Source organism: Nuphar pumila, chromosome 15 (assembly GCF_984573655.1).
Source record: "Nuphar pumila chromosome 15, dmNupPumi1.hap1.1, whole genome shotgun sequence".
Taxonomy (NCBI): Eukaryota; Viridiplantae; Streptophyta; class Magnoliopsida; order Nymphaeales; family Nymphaeaceae; genus Nuphar; species Nuphar pumila.
In genome coordinates, this window is record NC_143263.1 from 72035061 (window position 1) to 72056665 (window position 21605).

Below are 21605 nucleotides of genomic sequence, written 5' to 3' on the forward strand. Positions count from 1 at the left end.
AAACATTTGCACCCGAATACCCTTAACCTGGAGTAATCAGGAATCTGTTTAAGAAGCTTTTCGATTGGAGAAATATTGTTTAACGACGAAGAGGGCATCCTATTGATGAGATAAACAGTAGTTAAGGCTGCTTCAGCCCAGAAAATTTTTGGTACTTGATGTGATATGAGGAGGGTTCTTGTTGTCTCAATAATGTGCCTATGCTTTCTTTCAGCTAGGCCATTTTGTTGAGGAGTGTAGGGACATGACTTTTGATATATAACTCCATATTGATTTAAATAATCTTTGAATTCCTTTGATAGGAATTCGCCCACTGAATTGGTAAGAAATATTGAAATGTCCTCTTTAAATTGATTTTTGACCACATTATGAAAGATTTTAAAATGCGAGAAGACTTCGGATTTATGTTTAAGAAAATAAATCCAAGTGTGTCGTGTAAAGTCATCTACAAAGATAACATAATAAACAAACCCACCTTTTGATATAATTGGTGCAGGACCCCAGACATCAGAATGAATTAACTCAAGTGGTCATGTAGAAACAAAAGTTCTTTCCGGAAAAGGTAATCTTTTCATTTTTCCAAGAATACAATTTTCACATGTAAAAGTTTCAAAATTATAAAAAAAATTCATGTTCGGAAAGTGTTGAATCTTGGATATACAAAGATGTCCAAATCTTTTGTGCAAAAGATCCAAATCCAACTTTTGAACATTGCAACAAGTGTGTTCTTGGGAAAATCCAAAAAATCCATGTAGTACAAGCCTCCTTCTCTATGACCTTCCCCAATCAGCTTCCCTGACTGATGATCCTGTACTCGACAATCACAAGAGGAGAAGGAAACATTACACCCATGATCAGTTAACTGAGATATGGATAAAAGGTTTAAATTAAGTTTGGGTATATATCTGATTTTTGGAACACGAAATTTATTTGAGTTTTGAGAAGAATTTTCAAAACATCCTATTCCCTTAATCTCAAGAGAAGTGTCGTCGGCAGTCATAACGTTTGAACCACTTGAGTTATGATATTGAGACAATAATTCTATGTTAGGAGTTATATGAAAAGATGCATCAGAATCAAGAAGCCAAAGAGGTTTACCTGCATCGGAGATACTTACTAAAGAGACCGCAGCTCCAGCAGATGAGGAAGCTCCTTTAAGAAGTGGTTGAAGTGCCTCCACTAACTGAGATAATGACATGCTTCCAATAGATGTTTCTTTTGTCTCTTGTTGGGCTTCAACAGTAGCAACCTTCTTTTCATAAGGCTTCTTTAACTTTGGGCAGTACGTCTTGACGTGCCCAAGTTCACGACAATAATAACAAATTACTTTTTTTCTTTCCACCTTCTGTATTTCTCATCATATATTCTTCCAAAATGTGGAGGTTTATATAGACGAACATGATTCCCTTATCTTGAAACAGCTAAAACTGAGTCATCATCATTTTTTGATATTCTTTTCTTCAGTCGGTTTTCTTCCATACTCAATTCTTCAATTGTGTCCTTAATAGAGGGAACCTTCCCTCGATGAAGAAGAGCGGACTTGGTTGTCTCAAATTCCGGTCTTAAACAATTAATAAATTGAAAAAAATGCTCTGCATTTATTTGATTTTGACGAAGTTCTATATCTTGTGGACAATGCCACTTTGGTTCAAGGAGATCCAATTCTTCTCATAGCTCGGACAAGCTATTATAGTATTCTCTAATACTTTTATCTCCTTGAACCATATTGCGAACATTTTCTTGAAGATTACATATATGGGCAACATCTTTAATAGAATACATTCTCTTGAGATAGTCCCAAGCATCATTAATGTGTTCAAACTTCACAAGACTTGAACACTTCTTTATATCCACACTAGAAATGAGCCAAGACATAATTTTGGCGTGACCCATTCTCCATTCTTTTCACTTTTTCTCATAAATGGAAACGCTTTAACTTTTTCTACCTCCGAAAGAAGTATTTCTTTTTCTTCTTCTTTAGTGAGCATTAGTTTAGGTTCCTCATCGGTTTCATCCACTAATCCCTATAGCCCCTTTTCCCAAATGAGGTACTTCATGATAGAAGCCCATGTTACATAGTTAGAATCATTGAGTTTTATGGGCTTAATGGTGACATTATCATTGTCATCCATTTTACAAGCTTAAGAAAAGAAGAAGGGGAGAAGAAGGAAAGAAAAAGAGAGAAATACACCACCACAAGAAGCAAAAAATATCTAGTCTTCCAAGCTTCTAAGTTTCCACACAACTAGCCTTTCAAAGAGGCTTCTTTCCTTTGAGAAAAACACGAACGACATGCTTCCCAATGCACAAGAAGACCTCCAGGCTGATTGCTTCTATCAACCTTGCTCTGATACCATGAAAGAATGTAGCAATCCCTAACAAGGATTGTTTCTTCAACACTCACAAAGAGGATTTACGAAACAAAGGCATTCACACAAAAGAGCTCACACTCAGCTCCCTTGGAGCTGCACCTTTTTTGACTTGGTCAAAAATGTGAAGCCTAAAGGTGTCCTAAAAATGGGTTTCAAGTGAGTTCTAGTTGGGTTTAAACTAGAACTAAACTAACTAAAAGAAAGAAAAACATTACAGTGGATTACATGAGTTGTCTATGAGATTACATATGAGATATGAGTTGTTTATGAGATTACATATTTTAACAGGGTGAATCGTGTACTTAGACTTGTGGGCTTCTGCGAGAATCTCACATCTCAAATTAGGATCTTCTAGTACCCAGAGGTGATCCTTATGCCATACACTTCTTTTCTTACTCAGACGGAAGGGGGTATCGGCCTACTGCGCTAGAGCCTTCAGCTTTTCGTACTACGCATTGATCTTTTGTCCAACAAAGATCTTGGCCAATAACTCAGGTTGAGCTACCATGCTAGATAAACTGATCGAATTTTGAGTGACCGCAAACGGTTCTCACGATACCAAATCTTCGATCAACTTCCACCCAGCGAATAGCATGCTAAAGAAAATGTTGGGCAGTGTTATTAAAAGTGTGCCTCAAGGCGCAAAAAGCGTGCCTAGCCTCAAGGCCAGGGCCTTTGTGCCTTGAGGCGCAAGCATAAAGCGCAAAATGCCCCAAGGCGTGCACCTCGTACGCCTTGAGGCGCACGCCTCAGGGCGAGGCCCGCCTCAAGGTGAGGCATATACGCCTCTCACTTTTAATCTTATTTATTCAGCCATTCATTCAGAGAGAGAGAGAGAGAGAAAGACCTATTGGAGCATGTTGCTTTGACACAATTAAAAAGGAATGGTGGAAATATTGATGCGAGGAACATATTTGGCCTCACTACCTCTTCACATTGCAACCTGGAGAAATCATGTACCTATTGTGAAAAGGCATGTTCACTGCTCTTCACAGAAAGCATGTTCGTGGCACTTGTGGAGACGGACGGCCTTGAGGGTCCACCAGTGGAGCTTTCGGGTCCCTGGCAGCCCTCTCACCAGTGTTATGTACAGGTGGGGGCTCCACTTAATACCCACCCTCGCCTTGAACGCGTTGTTCATCTCTCTCTCTCTCTCTCTCTCTCTCTCTCTCTCTCTCTCTCTCTCTCTCTCTCTCTCTCTCTCTCTCTCTCTCTCTCTCTCTCTCTCTCTCTGTGTGTGTGAAAACAGCCAAGGTGAAGAAGGAAAGGGGTTGAGGGGTCGTGCCAAAATGATTAAAAGTGGGGCTCCACTCGATACCCACCCTCACCTTGAATTAAGGTATTTTGAGTCTTTTTTGGTGGAATCGGATACACATTCAATATTATCCATTTGCTGTAGAATTGCCTATTTTTTTTAGGGGGGTGTTGGCAGTGGATCGAGAAAAAGGGAGTTCAATTTAGTATTCGTGTCGGCCCTGTATTGTTTGGCCAACAATTCAGGTGAATGACCAATACCGCTACTCAAGTGAATAGTTTTAAATTGACTAAAAAATAATTAAAAAAGATTACATGTCAATCAAAATGTGACACATGTTAAATTTATTAAATTAATATTAAAATAATAATTTTAAGTATTTTTTATATTTATTAAAAAATAACTGATTCAGGGTAAAAGGTATCTATTTTCTGCCTATACTATACGACAACCCTCTTTGAAGAGAGTTGGCAAACCAACTGCTAAGTGAGCTCGGCAAACAGGACTGAGCAGCTCATGTAGTACGAGCCTAGTCGAACACCCACTGTTCGGCTTGACAAAAACTTATTTCGGATTGTCTAAATGAGCATACGTGATACAAAAAATAATATGTTGGCTCAATTAGTTGGTCGGTATTCTTGTAGCCAATGGGTCATGGTTCTATTCTCATCATGGACCTTTAAAAAATTCAGTTATTTAAACTAAATGAGCTAGCACGAGCTGAGCTCAAACTCAACTTGAATCATCTGAGCCAGAATTAAGGGTGTCAAGAGGTCGGGTTTCGTTGGATTCAAGTGTGTTCAAACCCAAATTTGATTTATGATACTGGTACCAGGTTCGGATTCTAGTTTAGTGAGACCTACCACGAGAATTCATAGTCGAACCATATAGGAATTGCATAACCAAACTCTAACCATAACCAGTAAAATAATATCATTTATATTTTTTACATTGAAAAGTTATGGATCTTAATTGGGGTCGGGCCCCATGAAATTTTATAAACCATACCCAGCTCCATATATTAGTCAGTGCTTTTGAATTTGACCCAAGTTCTAATCGGACCTCCTTGTTTATCACCATACCTTGACCCCATAGGGTTTGGTACGGGTGTTGGTGCAGTAAAGATGCATCATGTTTTTCATGTATATTATTGTCACCAGTGAAATTACTGATTTTACGATAGTTGTTGCTTTATCATTTTTTATTTATTTATAATTTTAAATAATTTTTATAAAAAAAAATTAATTTAAAAAAAATTTGAGGCTTACGCTTTACGCCTCGCTTCAGATTTTGGTGAAGCGCCTCGCTACGCCTCAACGCTTTTCACAACACTGATGCTGAGAGACTTGCGGCTCAGGGCGTCGGCCATGATGTTCGCCTTTCCTGGGTGGTAGGACAGGGTAAAGTCGTAATCCTTAGAGGAATTTCAGCCAACGTCGTTGTCTCATATTTAGCTCCTTCTGCGAGAACAAGTATTTTAGGCTTTTATGATCTATAAAAGCTTTGAACCGCTCTCCGTACAAATAGTGTCGTCATATCTTCAATGTGAAGACCACCGCTGCTAACTCCAAATCATGAGTCGGATAATTCTTCTAATGAATTTTAAGTTGGCGCAATGCATATACGATTACTCTATTGTTCTGCATTAGGACGCAACCCAAGCCTGTCCCGGAAGCGTTGGTGTAGATCACGAAGCCGCCTTGACCCGAAGGTAAGGCCAAAATAGGAGCAGTCGTAAGACGTTCCTTCAACATCTGAAAATTGCTTTCTCACTTGTTGTCCCACACGAACTTAGCTTCTTTCTTTAGAAGCTTCGTCGTGGGTAGAGAGATCTTAGAAAAGTCCTGGATAAATCTCTGATAATACCCAGCTAATTCAAGAAAACTCTTGATGTCACGAACATTCCTCGGCTGTTGCTAACTCATTACAGCCTCCACCTTCACCAGATCTACTGACACTCCTTCCTTGGAGATGACATGCCTCAAAAACATGATCTTCTCGAGCCAAAACTCGCACTTGGAGTACTTAGCAAACAGACGCTCCTTTCGCAAGGTTTCGAGAATAACTCTCAAGTGCTCACGATGTTGCTCCCAGATATCTGAATACACCAGGATGTCATCGAAGAACACGATCACGAAAGTGTCCAAGAAGGGTTCGAACACCCTGTTCATGAGGTCCATGAAGGTTGCAGAAGTGTTAGTGAGTCTGAAGGGCATGATCGTAAATTCGTAATGCCCGTACCTGATCCGAAAGGCCGTCTTGGAGATATCATCTCCCTTAATTCTGAGCTGATGGTACCCAGATCTAAGGTCAATCTTTGAAAAGATCGTAGCCCTTTACAACTGGTCGAACAGATCCTCAATGCGTGGCAACGGGTACTTATTCTTTATTATTGCCTGGTTGAGCATCCGATAGTCGATGCACAACCGTAATGATCCATCCTTTTTCACGAACAAGACAGGAGCTCCCCAAGGCGAGACGCTGGGGCGAATGAATCCCTGATCCATCAACTCCTGCAACTGCTTCTTGAGCTCTTCGAGCTCTGAAGGCGCCATCTGATATGGAGCCTTTGAAATTGATGCAGTACCCGACAACAACTCGATGATGAATTGCACCTCACGTGACGAAGGAAGTCCTGGCAGCTCCTCTGGGAAGACGTCTGAAAAATCCCGAACCACCTCCAAGTCTGCGATCGGGACTCGCATCGGTTTGGACTGGATAACACTGACCAAGAATGCAGTGCATCTCTTATGCGGGTAGTTATGTGCCTTTAGGGACGAAATCAACTTGTTCGCCCGAACGGGTTTCACGATCTTGAATTCCACCTTGGGCATTCCTGGTGGAGATAATAAGACAATCCTGCTATCTTGGCAGAAAATCTTGGCATGATACTTGTGCAGTCAATCCATGCCTAGGATGACGTCAAATTCCGTCATATCTAGCAGGATAGCACAAGCCGGTAAATGTCAATCTGCCAAGACTACGTCCAACTCTGATATGTAGGCCGCATAAATTGTGTTTTTTCCAATCAGGTTATACACTTCAAGGGTATTATGCAAGGGTTTTACAGGTATGTGCAAAAACTCAGCAAAATTTACCGAAATAAAAGAGTATGTGGTACCACAATCAAAAAACACAAAGGCCGCTTGGTTAGCGACAAAAATTGTAACAACCCCAAATTATACCCTTTGAAAATGCGGAATATTTTTTTTCCATCAATGCGAAAACCTTCCCAGAGATCCGGGGTCCTCACAGTTCCAATTTCCATTGGATAGCCCAAACACCATGAATGAACTTGCAACCATCATCCATAAGAACCAAAACAATTTATTTATTTATGAGTAAGAGTAAATTGTAGAGACAATGTTTTATTCGACTGAAAATAAAGCAACAACTGAAAAAGCAAAAAGAACTGAAACAAAAGAAAGAGTCACTTTGTCCCCTGCTGAAGCCGTCAAGCCCAAGTATGACTCTCATCCATCCCCAGTAGCTAGTTCAACCTCATTGTTCACCATATCCTGTGAAAACCAACAAAGTAGGGTGTCAGAACCGAAATTCTGAGCACAGCTACTTCTAAAGAAACCAGGTTAGATAAAGAACATGGATAAGATTTCATGTAATTATTTGAGTGAGTGCAGATATAAGATTTGCATAATCTAAATAACCATTCATGCAACCAGTTACATATGCTAAGCAGAAAGAAACAGTAACGCATGAACATAGACAAGAACTAAGTAATAAGATCTTTCAGCATGCTTCTTAAGAAGTAAATAACATACACCCACCATTCTAGAACAATTCAATTATGCATAATCTAATACATAGCAGAAAAATGCATGATTATGTGGAATGCATGATTCATTTTTGTTATCTTTCATTTAAGTTTCATATTTCCATATGCATGCCCTATTAAATGCACACAACTTTAAGTTCCTCTTTTTAATTACCGTTGCCCGTTGATACACCAAGCGGGTACAATCCCCGAGGTCAAGTAGGTTCTCAGGGTAGCTTTGTAAGGAAACGGCTTTGAATATATTAGGTTCAATAATGAACCAATACACATGCACATGAAGTGCGAATATACCCACTAAAAGAGAAAACATAAGCACATAATGTGCTAACACATAAACCCACAAAGGGGCAAAAATGCCTGTAAGGCATAAGTTAATATTATTGAAGAGAGGAAGGGTGTAACACCCATTACATGGAGCAAAAGCTCCTCCAAAGGAGTGAGTAAATTACAAGGGGGAGACCCCTACTTATAACACAAGAGAGGAGCCACATAGGGGGCTCCCAAAGGAGTCGTTGGGAGCCCCCAACGGTCACATTTGTTACTGTTGGGGGCTCCCCAACGACTCTTTACGGAGCCTCCCTAGGTGGCGTAAACCACAAAAATGAAAGAATAAAAAAATAAAAATAAAATTGCAAACACATTCCAAATGAAATATGCGTAAAAATGGAAAATGACTAAACTACCCCTATGCCTAATAATAGAGAAATATATATTTTATATATATAATTAGGAAGATACATATGCATATATACCATATATGTATATGTATCATCCTTTATATATATAAAATATATATAAGATTACAAAGATTGAATGATACATTTTAACACCCCCCCTCAAACTTTGTGTGGGGGAACGAAAAGATTGAAGAATGCAAGAGGAAGAAACTCAAGGCTTCAAGAGCCTTTAGTCCGAATGCCATTGAAATTTGCAAATGTCTTCCTCCAAAGTCTTTAACGATGAGCACCTTTCATGATCTATCCAAGGTACTTTTTTTCCTCTCATCTTCAAGATCCTATGGAACAAATCAAGAAAAGGTCCAAGTAAAAGATATCTTTGCACTTTAATCAAGTGAAATATTTCAAATAAGATGAATTAACCAAAAAATCATATCATATAATTCATCCAAAAGTAATGATGCAAAAAGATATTCTATGCATAATTCATCACAGGATTTGATGGAACAAGATAATTACTTATGTATGCAAAGTGATTTTAGAAAACCAATTTTTCATAATCATATACCATGTTGAAGAGGGAGCGGAAACAAATTACAAGAATGCATAATGCATTCATAAAGTCCAACATTGGACAAACATAACCTCATAACGAGGAATAACATAATAGTCCACAAGGGACACCACAAGAAGCCTACGAAGAAGCATAAGTTGCACATAATTTATTTAATGAGGGCCAAAAGCCCATAATGAACATATGCATATAATATCATGAAATGAATCAACACCTAAAAGAGTCATTAATGATCATGCTCCAATCATATTCTAGTCAAGTAATATTATATGAGCCGTTAAGATAGAAAGACAAGTGTTATTGATTTCAGCAAGTCTTTTGAAAGCGATTTCAAGAGGGAAATGCTCAAAAGAGTGTATAAAACACAAGAGTTCAAAAGGTTTTAAGTCCACTTAAGAAGCAAAATAATGAGAGTTATTTGAGTAGAGAACCTTGCACATTTAGGAACATCTCACTCAAATGATTGCAATTACAAAAACTCATTTTGCATATCAAATATAAAAGGTGACCAATAAATCAATTTGATTTTAAAATATGCATATTAATGATATGATTCACATGTATCTTTAAAAGACAAAATATGAATGAAATTTCACAAATTTCAACAATAATTCATCAATTACAAGCAACTACCTCATTAGTCCTTCAAAACCCGCAAATCAAGTGTATAAGCTACTAGATCAAGAATATAATGCCATTAAAGGGCAAGGACACACACAACAGTTGTAAAAGAACCTCTCATCTACATGTAATAATACTTGAAATGAGTGCATTAACGATAAGAACAAAAGAATACACGCCAACATGGACCAAAAGCATCTCTTGTCTAAGTAAAAATACACTCAAGACCAAGTATGTTCAGCTACTAGAACAAGAGTATCAAGCCAACCATAGGCTAAAACACAATACATCTCTTGTCTATATAAAATGGCACTTGAAATGAGTGAAAGAAGCCAACCATGGGCATACATCTCAGCGACTAGAACAAGGACACAAATGCCAATATGGACTAAAATCGCACACCATGGTGTGAATCAACGTGCCTTGTCTACATATAATAACACTCAAGACAAGTGTGTTCAGCTACTAGACCAAGAGAACAAAGCCAACAAAGGGCTACCAACACACAATGGTGCAATAAAATGTCTTGTCTACATATGATGCCACTTAGATAAGAGGTATAAGAGGAAAAGACTTTTGAGGCAATAAAACTTGTAATGACAAACATATAAATAAAACCTTGGACAATATTTTGAAAATAAATATGTGCACATACGCACAACAAGAACACTTGGAACACTTGTGCACATACGCACAACAAGAACACTTGGAACACTTGTGCACAAAAGCATGTACAAGTATCTTTAACAAGATACTATAATCGATTGAACGATATAAATGTAAGAACATACACACACCAAGAACACTTGGAACACTTGTGCACAAAAGCACAAAACACGAAATCACAAATGTGCAAATGCACTCATAAGATTCATAAGCAATAAAAGGTTGGGCAATAATCTCCAACACCCTTGAATTAAATATACCTTAAAATATTTAAGGTTCCAAGACACCATATATCTATCACATTTATATATAAATAAGAGCATCCATAAGATCAATGGTCAAAAGAAAACGAGTGACACACTCATAATTAGAGATCATATAACAAATCATTCTAGAGTCCCAAGGTGCCCATAACTCACCTCAACAACCATCTTTAATATGGTAATTGGACAATCTAAAATGGCATAACACAAGGTGCCCTTAACTCACCTCAACAATCATCTCTAATATAAAAATAAGGCCATACAAGAAGGATTTATGCATCATATAACTTGTGATGGATAAAAATAAATGTCATAAAAAGGCAATGAACACTTAGGGAAATCATTTTCCAAATATGTGATTTTACAAAAAGGGCCGATTCAAAGGTCCAACATAATTAATCACAACAATATGCCTTATAATAATTTTGCATAAATACGAAATTATGTTCAATCATGATCATTATCAAAAGACTTAATAAACACAACATGAAATATTTAAGCAATGTCATGTGTGAGGACGGATTTGAAATAATCCAAGAATCAAATCAAGCTTTTATAAATTGCAATTATATGCATACCAAGATGTAGAATGACAATAATCTTAAATGAGCAAATTTAGGACATGTAACAAGATATTGCGGAAGCACTTAAATTGATAAAAGAAACAATCTCACAAGTCCACTAAGGGACAAAACAAGCCCTAAGGAAGACAATATATATCATCTCTTTATTGAAAAGAGAGTACCATGTGAAAAATGTCTATGAATAGACAATACGCATACAAGCATGAATACTTTATAAAAGAAGTGTACGAAGACACTCTCAACACTTGAACAAAATACGCAAAAAGCATAATAATAGCAAACATGCAATAATGCATGTATTTTATAAAAGGTGTAAATGTTTTTCACAAAGATGGTAATATTTAAAAAATCTCATAAAAAACCAATATTAAAAAAAAGCTTATAAGAATCATGAAATTTTCTCAAAGAGTACATACTCACAAGAAGATTCACAAGGATCAAAAGGTCTCTCAAAGAGAGATCCAACAAACAAAATTATCAAATGAGGGTATATACGAAAGGAAGAGGGAAAACTTTATTAAAGTGGAGAAAATCCCAAAGAGGGATTGTGTTATGGCATAAATCTATAAACAAAAATTCATAATATTATATGACTTAATAGATTATAACCAATGGGATGAATATGTTTTAAATAAACACAACATGAAATATTTAAAACATATGTAATAAGTATGCAACATTAATGAAGACCATAAATCTTATAATAAAACATATTCTTGAAATTGAATTGAAGAATGAGAAGAGAATAACCATATTTTATGAGATCATTTTTAAAACTTAATTCAACCGATATTATAAAAATGCCTTCTTAATCAAACATTGCTCGTATGAAAAAAAACTCATTAGGTAGGAAAATAAAACATCATCTTTCAAGGGCACATGTTATTATGAAAAAAACCTCATATAGGACATTTTAGAGGGTAAACACATACCTTTAATATGAAATAATTATGATGAGAGTATGTGAGCAATGCTACATCTCTCACAAACATTTTACTTCTAACATAACTTTCTTTAAAAAACTTATAAGAAAAAGACATACGAAAGAGAATAATATAAAAAGTTCAATGGAATTGTTAAAAATCCAAACTCATAATGACATGGAGAACACATATGCAAAAACATATCTAATTCTTTATAATGCTCAATACTTAAAGAAATATAATGCATACCAAATATTTTAAGAAGCAAAAGAGAGAAACATATATGCAAAAACATATCTAATTCTTCATAATGCATAATACTTAAAGAAATATAATGCATACAAAATAATTTTAAGAAGCAAAAGAGAGAAACGAGAACTTCACCATTCTTCTTTAAAATTTCTTGAATAGCACGCTTCCCAATGCAACAAAGAGCAACTCGATCCCAACCTTGCTCTGATACCATGTAAGGAAACGGCTTTGAATATATTAGGTTCAATAATGAACCAATACACATGCACATGAAGTGCGAATATACCCACTAAAAGGGAAAACATAAGCACATAATGTGCTAACACATAAACCCACAAAGGGGCAAAAATGCATATAAGGCATAAGTTAATATTATTGAAGAGAGGAAGGGTGTAACACCCATTACATGGAGCAAAAGCTCCTCCAAAGGAGTGAGTAAATTACAAGGGGGAGACCCCTATTTATAACACAAGAGAGGAGCCACATAGGGGGCTCCCCAACGACTCTTTGGGGAGCCTCCCTAGGTGGCGCAAACCACAAAAATGAAAAAATAAAAAAATAAAAATAAAAATAAAATTACAAACGCATTCCAAATGGAATATGCGTAAAAATGGGAAATGATTAAACTACCCCTATGACTAATAATAGATAAATATATATTTTATATATATAATTAGGAAGATACATATGCATATATACTATATATGTATATGTATCATCCTTTATATATATAAAATATATATAAGATTACAAAGATTGAATGATACATTTTAACAAGCTTAACACACAATTTGTATTTTATTAATGGGTTCCAACTTAGCCCTCGACCGAATCACATTCGGAACATTACACCTTCACATCTAATGTCGGGGACACAAGGGACACCTCACGCCCACATGTGCCACTTTCTTGGTACAATAAACAACAGTTGTGTCAAACACACCACTCCCGGGTAAAGTGGCGGACTCTACCTAAAACCGTGGCCAGGAGAAAGAACCTCAATATCGGGTTCAGGGGACAAAATTACAGCACACGGAGTTTTTGTATCCTCACAGTCTCCCAAAGACCGAATCTCTAATATTCTCATACTCCATATGAGATATCCCAGAACGTATATTACACTGTTCTTATTCATTATATTTTTATTTAAGTCAATTCTTTAAGTTTGCAACACCATATGCAAAAGTAAAGTGAAAACTCGCATCCTCCCTTGCGGGGACCCTTACAGGACTCCAGCCCGTATAAACAACTAGAACAGTGTAGTAATGTGCCAAACCATCTTATGTGGTTTAAGTGATGCAGTTCAAAATATATATGAAAGAAACCCAACTCACGGCTCTCCAGGCCGATGATGGTCCATTAAAGCCATCGATGCATCACATAATAAAACCAAATAGTGTTCATTCATAACACTAGGCCAATAGTGCCAAAAACATGGGCACTCATGCAAACATAACCCAATCATATGCATGTCATTTCTCAATCATATGCATTTTCACTATGTGTGGCACCTACATCATATTCGTGTATTAACCAATGCATATTTCTTTTGAGTGTGTGAGTGTACACATCAATACAGATTCTCATCAGGCGTACATGCTCACAAAACTATCAATAACCGATCCATGATCACATTCACGATTGAACAACCAGTAGAGTGATATGCTAAGATAATACTTCACATATTCACCGGGCAGAAGTGTAAGTTTTTACATATGCTAGAGAAGTTGGTCAGGCTTACCAATCCCGAACTCCCATCCTTCTAGCTAAACAAAAGATATAGTAAATTCAGTCCAGCCAACTACATATCAACCAATCATACTGAAATGCCATAGATTTTCAGGAAAGAAAAAATACAGTTTGTATAATGCAAGTAATACTCTCGATGCCACCATATATCGAACAACATATTAAAAAGCATATAACCCCATAAGCTATTCACATGATAACCAAATGAATATCTTAGTCAAATCATGCATCTAACATTAAATAACGAGAGTTTTCACTAGAATTATACAGAATACAACGAAATATCCATTTAAAACGTGGTTCAACAGCCACAGATGTTGATTTCAGATGAATAGGTCCACAACTAGGTATGACAGGTAAAACATTCTGGTTTAATTTCATTGTCTAACTATATTATGTACTGTATTTACTTGTTATTTATTCCTACATTCTGAAATTCGATTAACAGAAGGAAAAAATCTTGTTTTTCCGAACATCAGTCAATGCAAAGCATGTCAGATCATAACATAGCTACTTAAATTTTACACTGAGAGGCATATCCGCAAGGAAATGACAGATTCAGTCCTTTATCAGGTTGAATGTAAAGAGACAGTAAGAAAATATGCCATAAATACATAAGTAAATAAATAGTGACTGATTTCACAAGAACTACAAGTTCGACCTGATTGAGATACCCCCTTCATATATATATATATATATATATATATATATATATATATATATATATATATATATATATATATATATATATATATATATATAGGTTCATAACATAAACAAAACCCTTCTGTTAGGGAAAATCTGAAATCCACCATTTCCTTTTTTTTCTAACATCCTATTAACTTAAACAGGTTGTTCAACCTGGCAGGTGTTAAGTCAAACGAAACCCCCCTGTCAGGAAGCTGAAACCAGGAGGAAATCCCCTTTTCAGTATAGAAATCTAAAACCTAAAAAGCCTCTACATTCCCTTACCTATTAACCTGAAACTGAAATCCCTCTAATCGAAGATTTGGGGTTTTCCGCATGAATTCAATAGGTACCATGGGGTTTCTCGTTTCCTAACTAAGAAACCCCCAAATCTGGGGTATCCCTATAAGAAACTCGGGACCTCCATGGCTGGGCCATCTACTACCTCAGTCGACCCCTCTTCCCCCCCCCCCCCCCTATCGACCTGATTTGGGGATTTTACGGGTTAGGGTTAGACCAAAATAACCCCATCAATTCTTGAAAACCCAGAAGGTAGCCATCTAACGGACTTCCATGGCTTCTCATCTCAAACCCTTACTCGAAATCGAACACATGTTCGATCCCTCACCAAGATTCAACGAAGACCCGTACCTGTTTTCAGTGGGTTTTCCGGTGATCAGAGGCTGGAGACACGAGTACGGAGCCGGTTGGAGGCGCGAGTACGGAGCCGGCTGAAATCGCCCCTCACTGTTGTCGTGACAGGGATGCTTGTCGTGGCCTCCAATGGCAGTCGATGGCCCCAGTTATCCGGCGTACGCACACCGAGAGAGAGAGAGAGAGAGAGAGAGAGAGAGAGAGAGACGGGAAGAAAGAAAGAGGGCCGAGTGAAGAGGGTGAAACCCTCTCCACCCCCTCCTTATATCCTACCGAACTCCCACCCTTCTCCTCCGAGAAGCACGGGGTTCGGTTATGCTTTGCGTAACCCCACCCCTGCCCCTTTCTGTTTCGGATTCTTGAAAGCAAGAATCGTGCCCTAAGCATGATTCCTGTTTTAACGCCCCCTTTCTTTTTTTTAAATTGGACTCGGGTCCGAGTCCAAGCCCGCGACCCGCGACACTGGGTCCATTATTAAAATGGACCCGGTTTGCCTACGAATGACGGATCCTCAATTGTGGGTTCGACCCTATGTACCAAAATTTATTTATTTTTTTCTTATAAATACTATTAATTATTTATTTAATTAAAAATTAATATTATAAGTATAATTTAACACCTCATTGTGGGTTATTTACGAATTCTTTAATGGATTCGATAACGGTAACGGATCTGAGGCCCAAATTGCATATTTCGTAATATAAACAAACTTTATTAGCGAAATTTTTTTGTTTTTACAAAAATGGTACCTTGCACTAGGTCGCCCTTGGTCAACTGCTCGACCGTGGCGGTGTAGACGCATCCCGGCGCCTTCTTCTGACCACTCGACTGCGGTTGCGGCGACTGATGTTGTTGTTGCGGTGGCCGAGGGAGCAGAGGTGCTCCATTATTCTGCCTGAGGTCATCATCTGCCTTTTTACGATATTCGCGGAAGTAGTGGCCCATCTTGCCACAATACAGGCATTTGCCTGTCTCGAGCGAGCACGTCTGCCCAATGTGAGATCGTTGACATCTGGGGCATACATTGTCAGTCTGTTGCCTGGCTGAAGGGTTGCCCTGAGGCCACTAACGCTTCGAAGGAGGAAACTGTTTCTTTCCTCCTTCGATCTTTATGAGAAAGAACGACTGTTTGTCTGGGTCGTCGGATGGTGTCTTCGACTCACCACCCGCAACAGGTGGCTTCCTGCTCTGTGCACTCTTAGAGTGCTCACAGGCTTCACTCATGAGGGTGGCGGCAGCAACTGCCGCAGAGAAGGTCGAGAGCATACTAGTTAGGACCCGATACATGAGCCCCTCCTTCAGCCTCCGAATAAACTTTCATGCTCGCTCGCGATCATCCGCGAACAGGTTGGGGCAATAGGGTTCTAAACTCTGGAATTTAGCGATGTAATCTGTGAAACTCGAATTGCCCTGGCTAAGCTCCAAGAACTCCACATTCTTCTTCTCCCTCGCATGAGGAAAGTAGTTCTCTAAGAAAGTCTTTCTGAAAGCTTCCCAAGGAATTGGTGAAATTCCCGGAAACTACACACCATGGGCCATGTCCCAACAACTACAGACATTGTCCTTCAGCCTGAAGGTCCCGTATAACTTCTTGTTGTCGAGAACTGACAAGACCTCAAACACTCGTTCTACCTCATCCACCCAGTTCTTGGTCATATCTAGGCCGGGCTTTCCAACGAAGGTCAGGGGGTCAAGCTTCAAAAATTTCTCATAGGTCACTGCGGTATGCTAGCTCGGTTCAGGAAAGGGCGCTTGATCCCTTTGGGAACGAATCTGGTCTCGTATAGCCTCTGTCAGGGTACTTAGAGAATCTATCACGAAACCCCGTTATTCTAACCATTCGTCAACAAAATCTTCATTCGAGTTCCTTACCATCCTTAAGGTAAACAAGGGATACCAAAGATCAGAAATTTCAGGAAGCTCGAGATAGAAGCCAAAAACATATGTATTATTCATGCGTAACATGAGTAGTTTACAAAAACCCAACAATGATGGTACATAAGCAGAACGTGTCAAGTCACTTAGCTTAACAATGCAAAATACAACTACAAAACAAGAGAAATTGTATACTCACAGCGCGATGCGGATGCTCAATGGTCAAGAATCTTTGCTTCCCTTAGTTCTAATACCAATCTGTAATGCCCCAAAATTTCAAACTTGCAAACCTTTCATAAAACAAGCAAGAGACTAGAAGAAAATCTCTTTTCTTTCAGAGTTTGTTTATGAAATCAGCGAAAGATAATTCAAAACAACTTTAGGCATTGTAAAAACCTCAATTTTTATTTTCAATTTATCTAAAAATAATGGATATTTTCTTCAAATGGGCCTAGGATCCGTGTTTAGGATCCAGGATCCACAATGGAACTATATATATTTATATATACGTATAAGGGCAAGCCCCAACGTTTTTCTTCCTTTCTTTTTCTGCATAAAAGGTTGCAGAGGGTTGGGGTTTTAATCCAGCCAGATAGCCGGCGATGTTCGAGGATGCCTCACCGGACTCTGGCTGGTCGAGCTCAAAGAAGAGCCCGTCGATCATCGTTGCCCCTAACTCGGCCGCGCAGCAGCGTAGGAAAGAGTTGAGGACCTCCCGCCGAACCATCCCGATGTACTCGTGGGGCTTCAGCGTCTGGCTGATGCCAACGGCAACATTCAACTGAATGGTAGCACGGGTGGAGCTTGCCAGAGTACCTCCTCCAGCAAGTTCCACCACACCTCCGTGCCCTCCCTACGATGGAAGAGGGGCTCATATTAGAGAACCACTGAATTAGTTTTTTTTTCTGTTTTCTGTTTTATAATTTTTGTTGTTTTGCAGCCAACCAGCTGAGTGGCAGCATGAGTGGAGATCACCGGAGTACCACCTCTGACAAGCCAACATGCATCTTCCATGACCGAAAATGGGCCTCATGCCAGAGAGCACATGTTTCAGTTCTGCTAATTTTTATCTTGTTTTATCTTTTTTTGAGATTTCATTCTTCACATTAAACAAACATGAGAATTGGAATCACATGAGATTCCAAATCACATGATTTTGAATCTCATGAGATTCCAAATCTCATGTGATTTACTTTCACTTTTGAAAAACACAACCAAACATTTCCAAATCTCATGTGATTTACTTCCACTTTTGAAAAACACAACCAAACATACCCTAATAGTCCTTCTTTCTACTGTTTGAATAGTTTCCAAACATAAAAGCACAACAATAAGCAATCTGATGTCTACCTTTTATCTCTTGGTATGATTATTGATTAAGAAAGATACCAGAAAGGGGCTGACCGTTACATACAGACTCCAACCCATCTATCATGAACGCATCAAGAAATAGTGCAGGAATTTGCTAACCCATCATCATCAGTTAAATTAATCGATTACTCACGGATAAGGAACAAAACCAGAAACTGAATTCAAAACTAAGGCCTTGATTAAGAAAAGTAAAACTTACTTGTACATAACATCAAACATCTCATCAACCAGCTTTTTCAGATTATCATCAAATGTGTTAATGCATTTGTTTCTCGTCCTTAGCAATGGATTTGGATACTCAACAATCTTAAGTGGTGATTCATAATGCAAATCAGCAGCTGCATACACAATTGAAAAACAATGGAAAGAAAAGATTCAGCACCATTAGATTCAACTTTTCACCATTACGGCAAGCATCCAGACTTGGATCGCTCGTGAAAGTGGGTTAAAAAATACAAAAAACAGTTTCCTTTTGTATGAAAAGATTAAGAGAAACATCTTTAAAACACTGGTAGATCCTGAAGAGTAGAAAAGAAAGAGAAAGGAAAATCCAGCAAATAAATATTTGATGACTATCGATGTTGCAGCAGCATGATATTTGGAGACTGCCTCATAATGCCGACTACCTATGGAAATCAGATATGAAACTTTAGTTGATTATGTATCGATAAGGAAGCAATCATCAATAGGCAACATGATAAGAAATTTACTTTGGACGTAAAAAAGAAAAAAAAAAAACTGATAAGCTCTGAAATAATAATCTTCAAACAAATTATTACTTATTAACAAATATCTTCTTCCTTAGTGTGCAGCAAACATCAACAACTAATAGTATCTAGTGCACCTATATTGCCCAATGGAGATTTTTTAGAAAAAAAAAATGTAAAAGTAGATATTTGTGTGAAACTATATTGGTTTCACCTCATTAAACTTGACCAGTTTTTAATTAGTGAAAGTTGGAAACGTGAACAGTATAATGCATCTGGACCCAACAAAAATGTGATGTTGGTGCAACCATTTGCACTTGACCAACTTATTGATTATAACTGAATAGATAATCTGTCAGTACATGACAATGAAAAGTCTTCCAACTACATTGAATCATGGATTATTGTGCACATGATTGAGGTGACAAGCTACGGTAGTTAACTGGAAACTAATAAAAAGAAGAATATGGACGAGATAATCCTCTACTGTGTTGCAATAGCTTGTCTATTGAAGTCATTTTCTATTTACAATATGGAAATTTTACGGCGTAAAAACTATAAGCAATGAAAACAAACATAGAGAAATACATAAAAGAGTGAATTACATGTAGAAGGTTCCCTTATGAAGTTAAGATGGCCTTGGAAGGTAAGGTGAAATGGCCCTTGAAAACATGATTGGAACTAATTGATTGACACCTTTGCATGAAGAAGAATACATTTTCAATTAAATCCAAAAATATTAGCTATTTACAAAATGAAAAAACTTAAACTCTTATCCACAACAAGTTTTTTATTTTAACCAATCAAGGAAAGCTTTGACCGGATCTTTGACTTGATATTGTACAAAAGATTTTCTTCTAAGGGTTAATTGAATTTCGGTTAATTCATTGAGGATTTTCACAGAATTTCAAACATTGTAAGTCATGTAAGATTCTGATCAAGGTACCTTAGCAATGAGACGGATTGAGATCTTGATATTTCACCTAAACAATACTAAAAGTAGCAAATGAAATAAAGAATATGCCTATCACCAACTACTCGCCATTCATATAACCTGAATGTAGTCATGTAACAGATAAGAAAATATACAATGCATAAAATCTATCATGGGCAGCTTTAAATATGTAAATAGTAGATGGTGACTATAAAAATTCTGCATTTTCATCATAGTCACTACGCTCTTCATACAACAGAAATGATGGCAACATTGAAAATACTAATGACAAATGATTGTTGTTAAGAGCAAGGAAGGTTACATCATGACCATCCTGCATTTTTCTTTATGTTTTCGGAAAGCAACTTTTTTTTAGCAAAAAAAATCATTAATACTGGATAGTATATCCATTTAAATTCGCAACCATAGCAACTTCCACATACTCCTGACCATTTCCATGTCCAAGATCATAAATTCCACAAAGGAAATCGAAAGAGAAGCTTAGAAAACTTGAACTCTGGGCCAAATTTCATAATTTTGAAGTCACAAAAGCACCAAATATCCATCACTAAGGGACATACCATGGAAACATGAAAATGACAGCGACAAATAACCAAGAAAGATATCAACTTCAACAAAGGAAACGAAAGCAAACGCATAAAAAACTAGTACCCATTTACCCAATTTCATAAATTTTCACATATCACCAAACATCCACTACGAAGGAACCCTCAAAAGTCGCCTTTGCACAGCGGGAAAGCATGCAAATTGCATCACTAATTTATCAAGCAAATTATAAAAGAGAAACAGAGGAAAACCAACACCCCCATAGATTATCACTGAACAGGGATGCCACAACATGGTTTACTGCTAAAATATAAATCGCATGAGAAGTAAAGAGCAAAAACTCATACAATAATAAAAAAATATGCAAATGGGGATGCCAAAAAATGTAAGTGGTGGCACACCACTACACGGCTTCCTACAAATCAATGAATTCCAATGGAACGTAGAGAGCAAAAGTTCATGTAATAATCGAAAACATGCAAATAGGTACACCAAAAAAAGATAAGTGGTGGCACAAAGAAGAGGCCTACGTGATGCGATTGGGTCTTCCGTGAAGGAGAAGCCTCTTCTAGCTAGAGCAAGAACAACTCTAGATGGTGAGGCCTTTTTAGATGGGCAGGATGTTAACGGCCTCATAATTCTGAGATGAGGGAGTAGGATGTGCAGTGTGCAGAGCTTGCGATTACTTGAGAGGAGGGTATTGCAGAAAGGTGATGTTTGTAGGCATGCAGTGTAAGCCATGCTCCTGGAGAGAGAGAGAGGGAGGTATTCTCTATGTTTGTTTCGACAAAGCTCTTTTGAGCATCCCGTCTTAAAATAGGCACTAGAGAAGGAGAGAGCATTGTGTGTTCGCCCCAAACACAAATTCGTGTGTTTACAGATGAATATCTTCGGACCCGCGATAATTCATGTGCCATGTTACTCATGATGATTTTATAATAAAAGAATATATAAATAATATGAATAATATATAAAAAAGATAGATATGTATTATTGGGTTCGTACCTACCTTGTGGAGATAACTATAAATTGATTGAGTGGTTCGATTATTGGTGGGCGTCATAGAGAGATTTGTCCGCCA

At 37.7% G+C, this 21605-nt stretch overlaps 1 protein-coding gene across 1 annotated transcript in view; it reads right to left on the bottom strand.

The window, feature by feature from the left end:
• LOC149815569 (peptide deformylase 1B, chloroplastic-like) overlaps positions 1 to 21307 on the bottom strand; it is a 66799-nt gene extending 45492 nt beyond the window's left edge. The window contains exons 1-2 of the mRNA XM_089988799.1: positions 21055 to 21307; positions 18516 to 18654 (exon numbers count right to left, since the gene is read on the bottom strand). Coding sequence (XP_089844925.1) covers positions 18516 to 18654; positions 21055 to 21265 — 350 coding nt within the window. The 5' untranslated portion in view covers positions 21266 to 21307. The remainder of the gene's footprint in view (positions 1 to 18515; positions 18655 to 21054) is intronic.
• Positions 21308 to 21605: the final 298 nt, after the last annotated feature.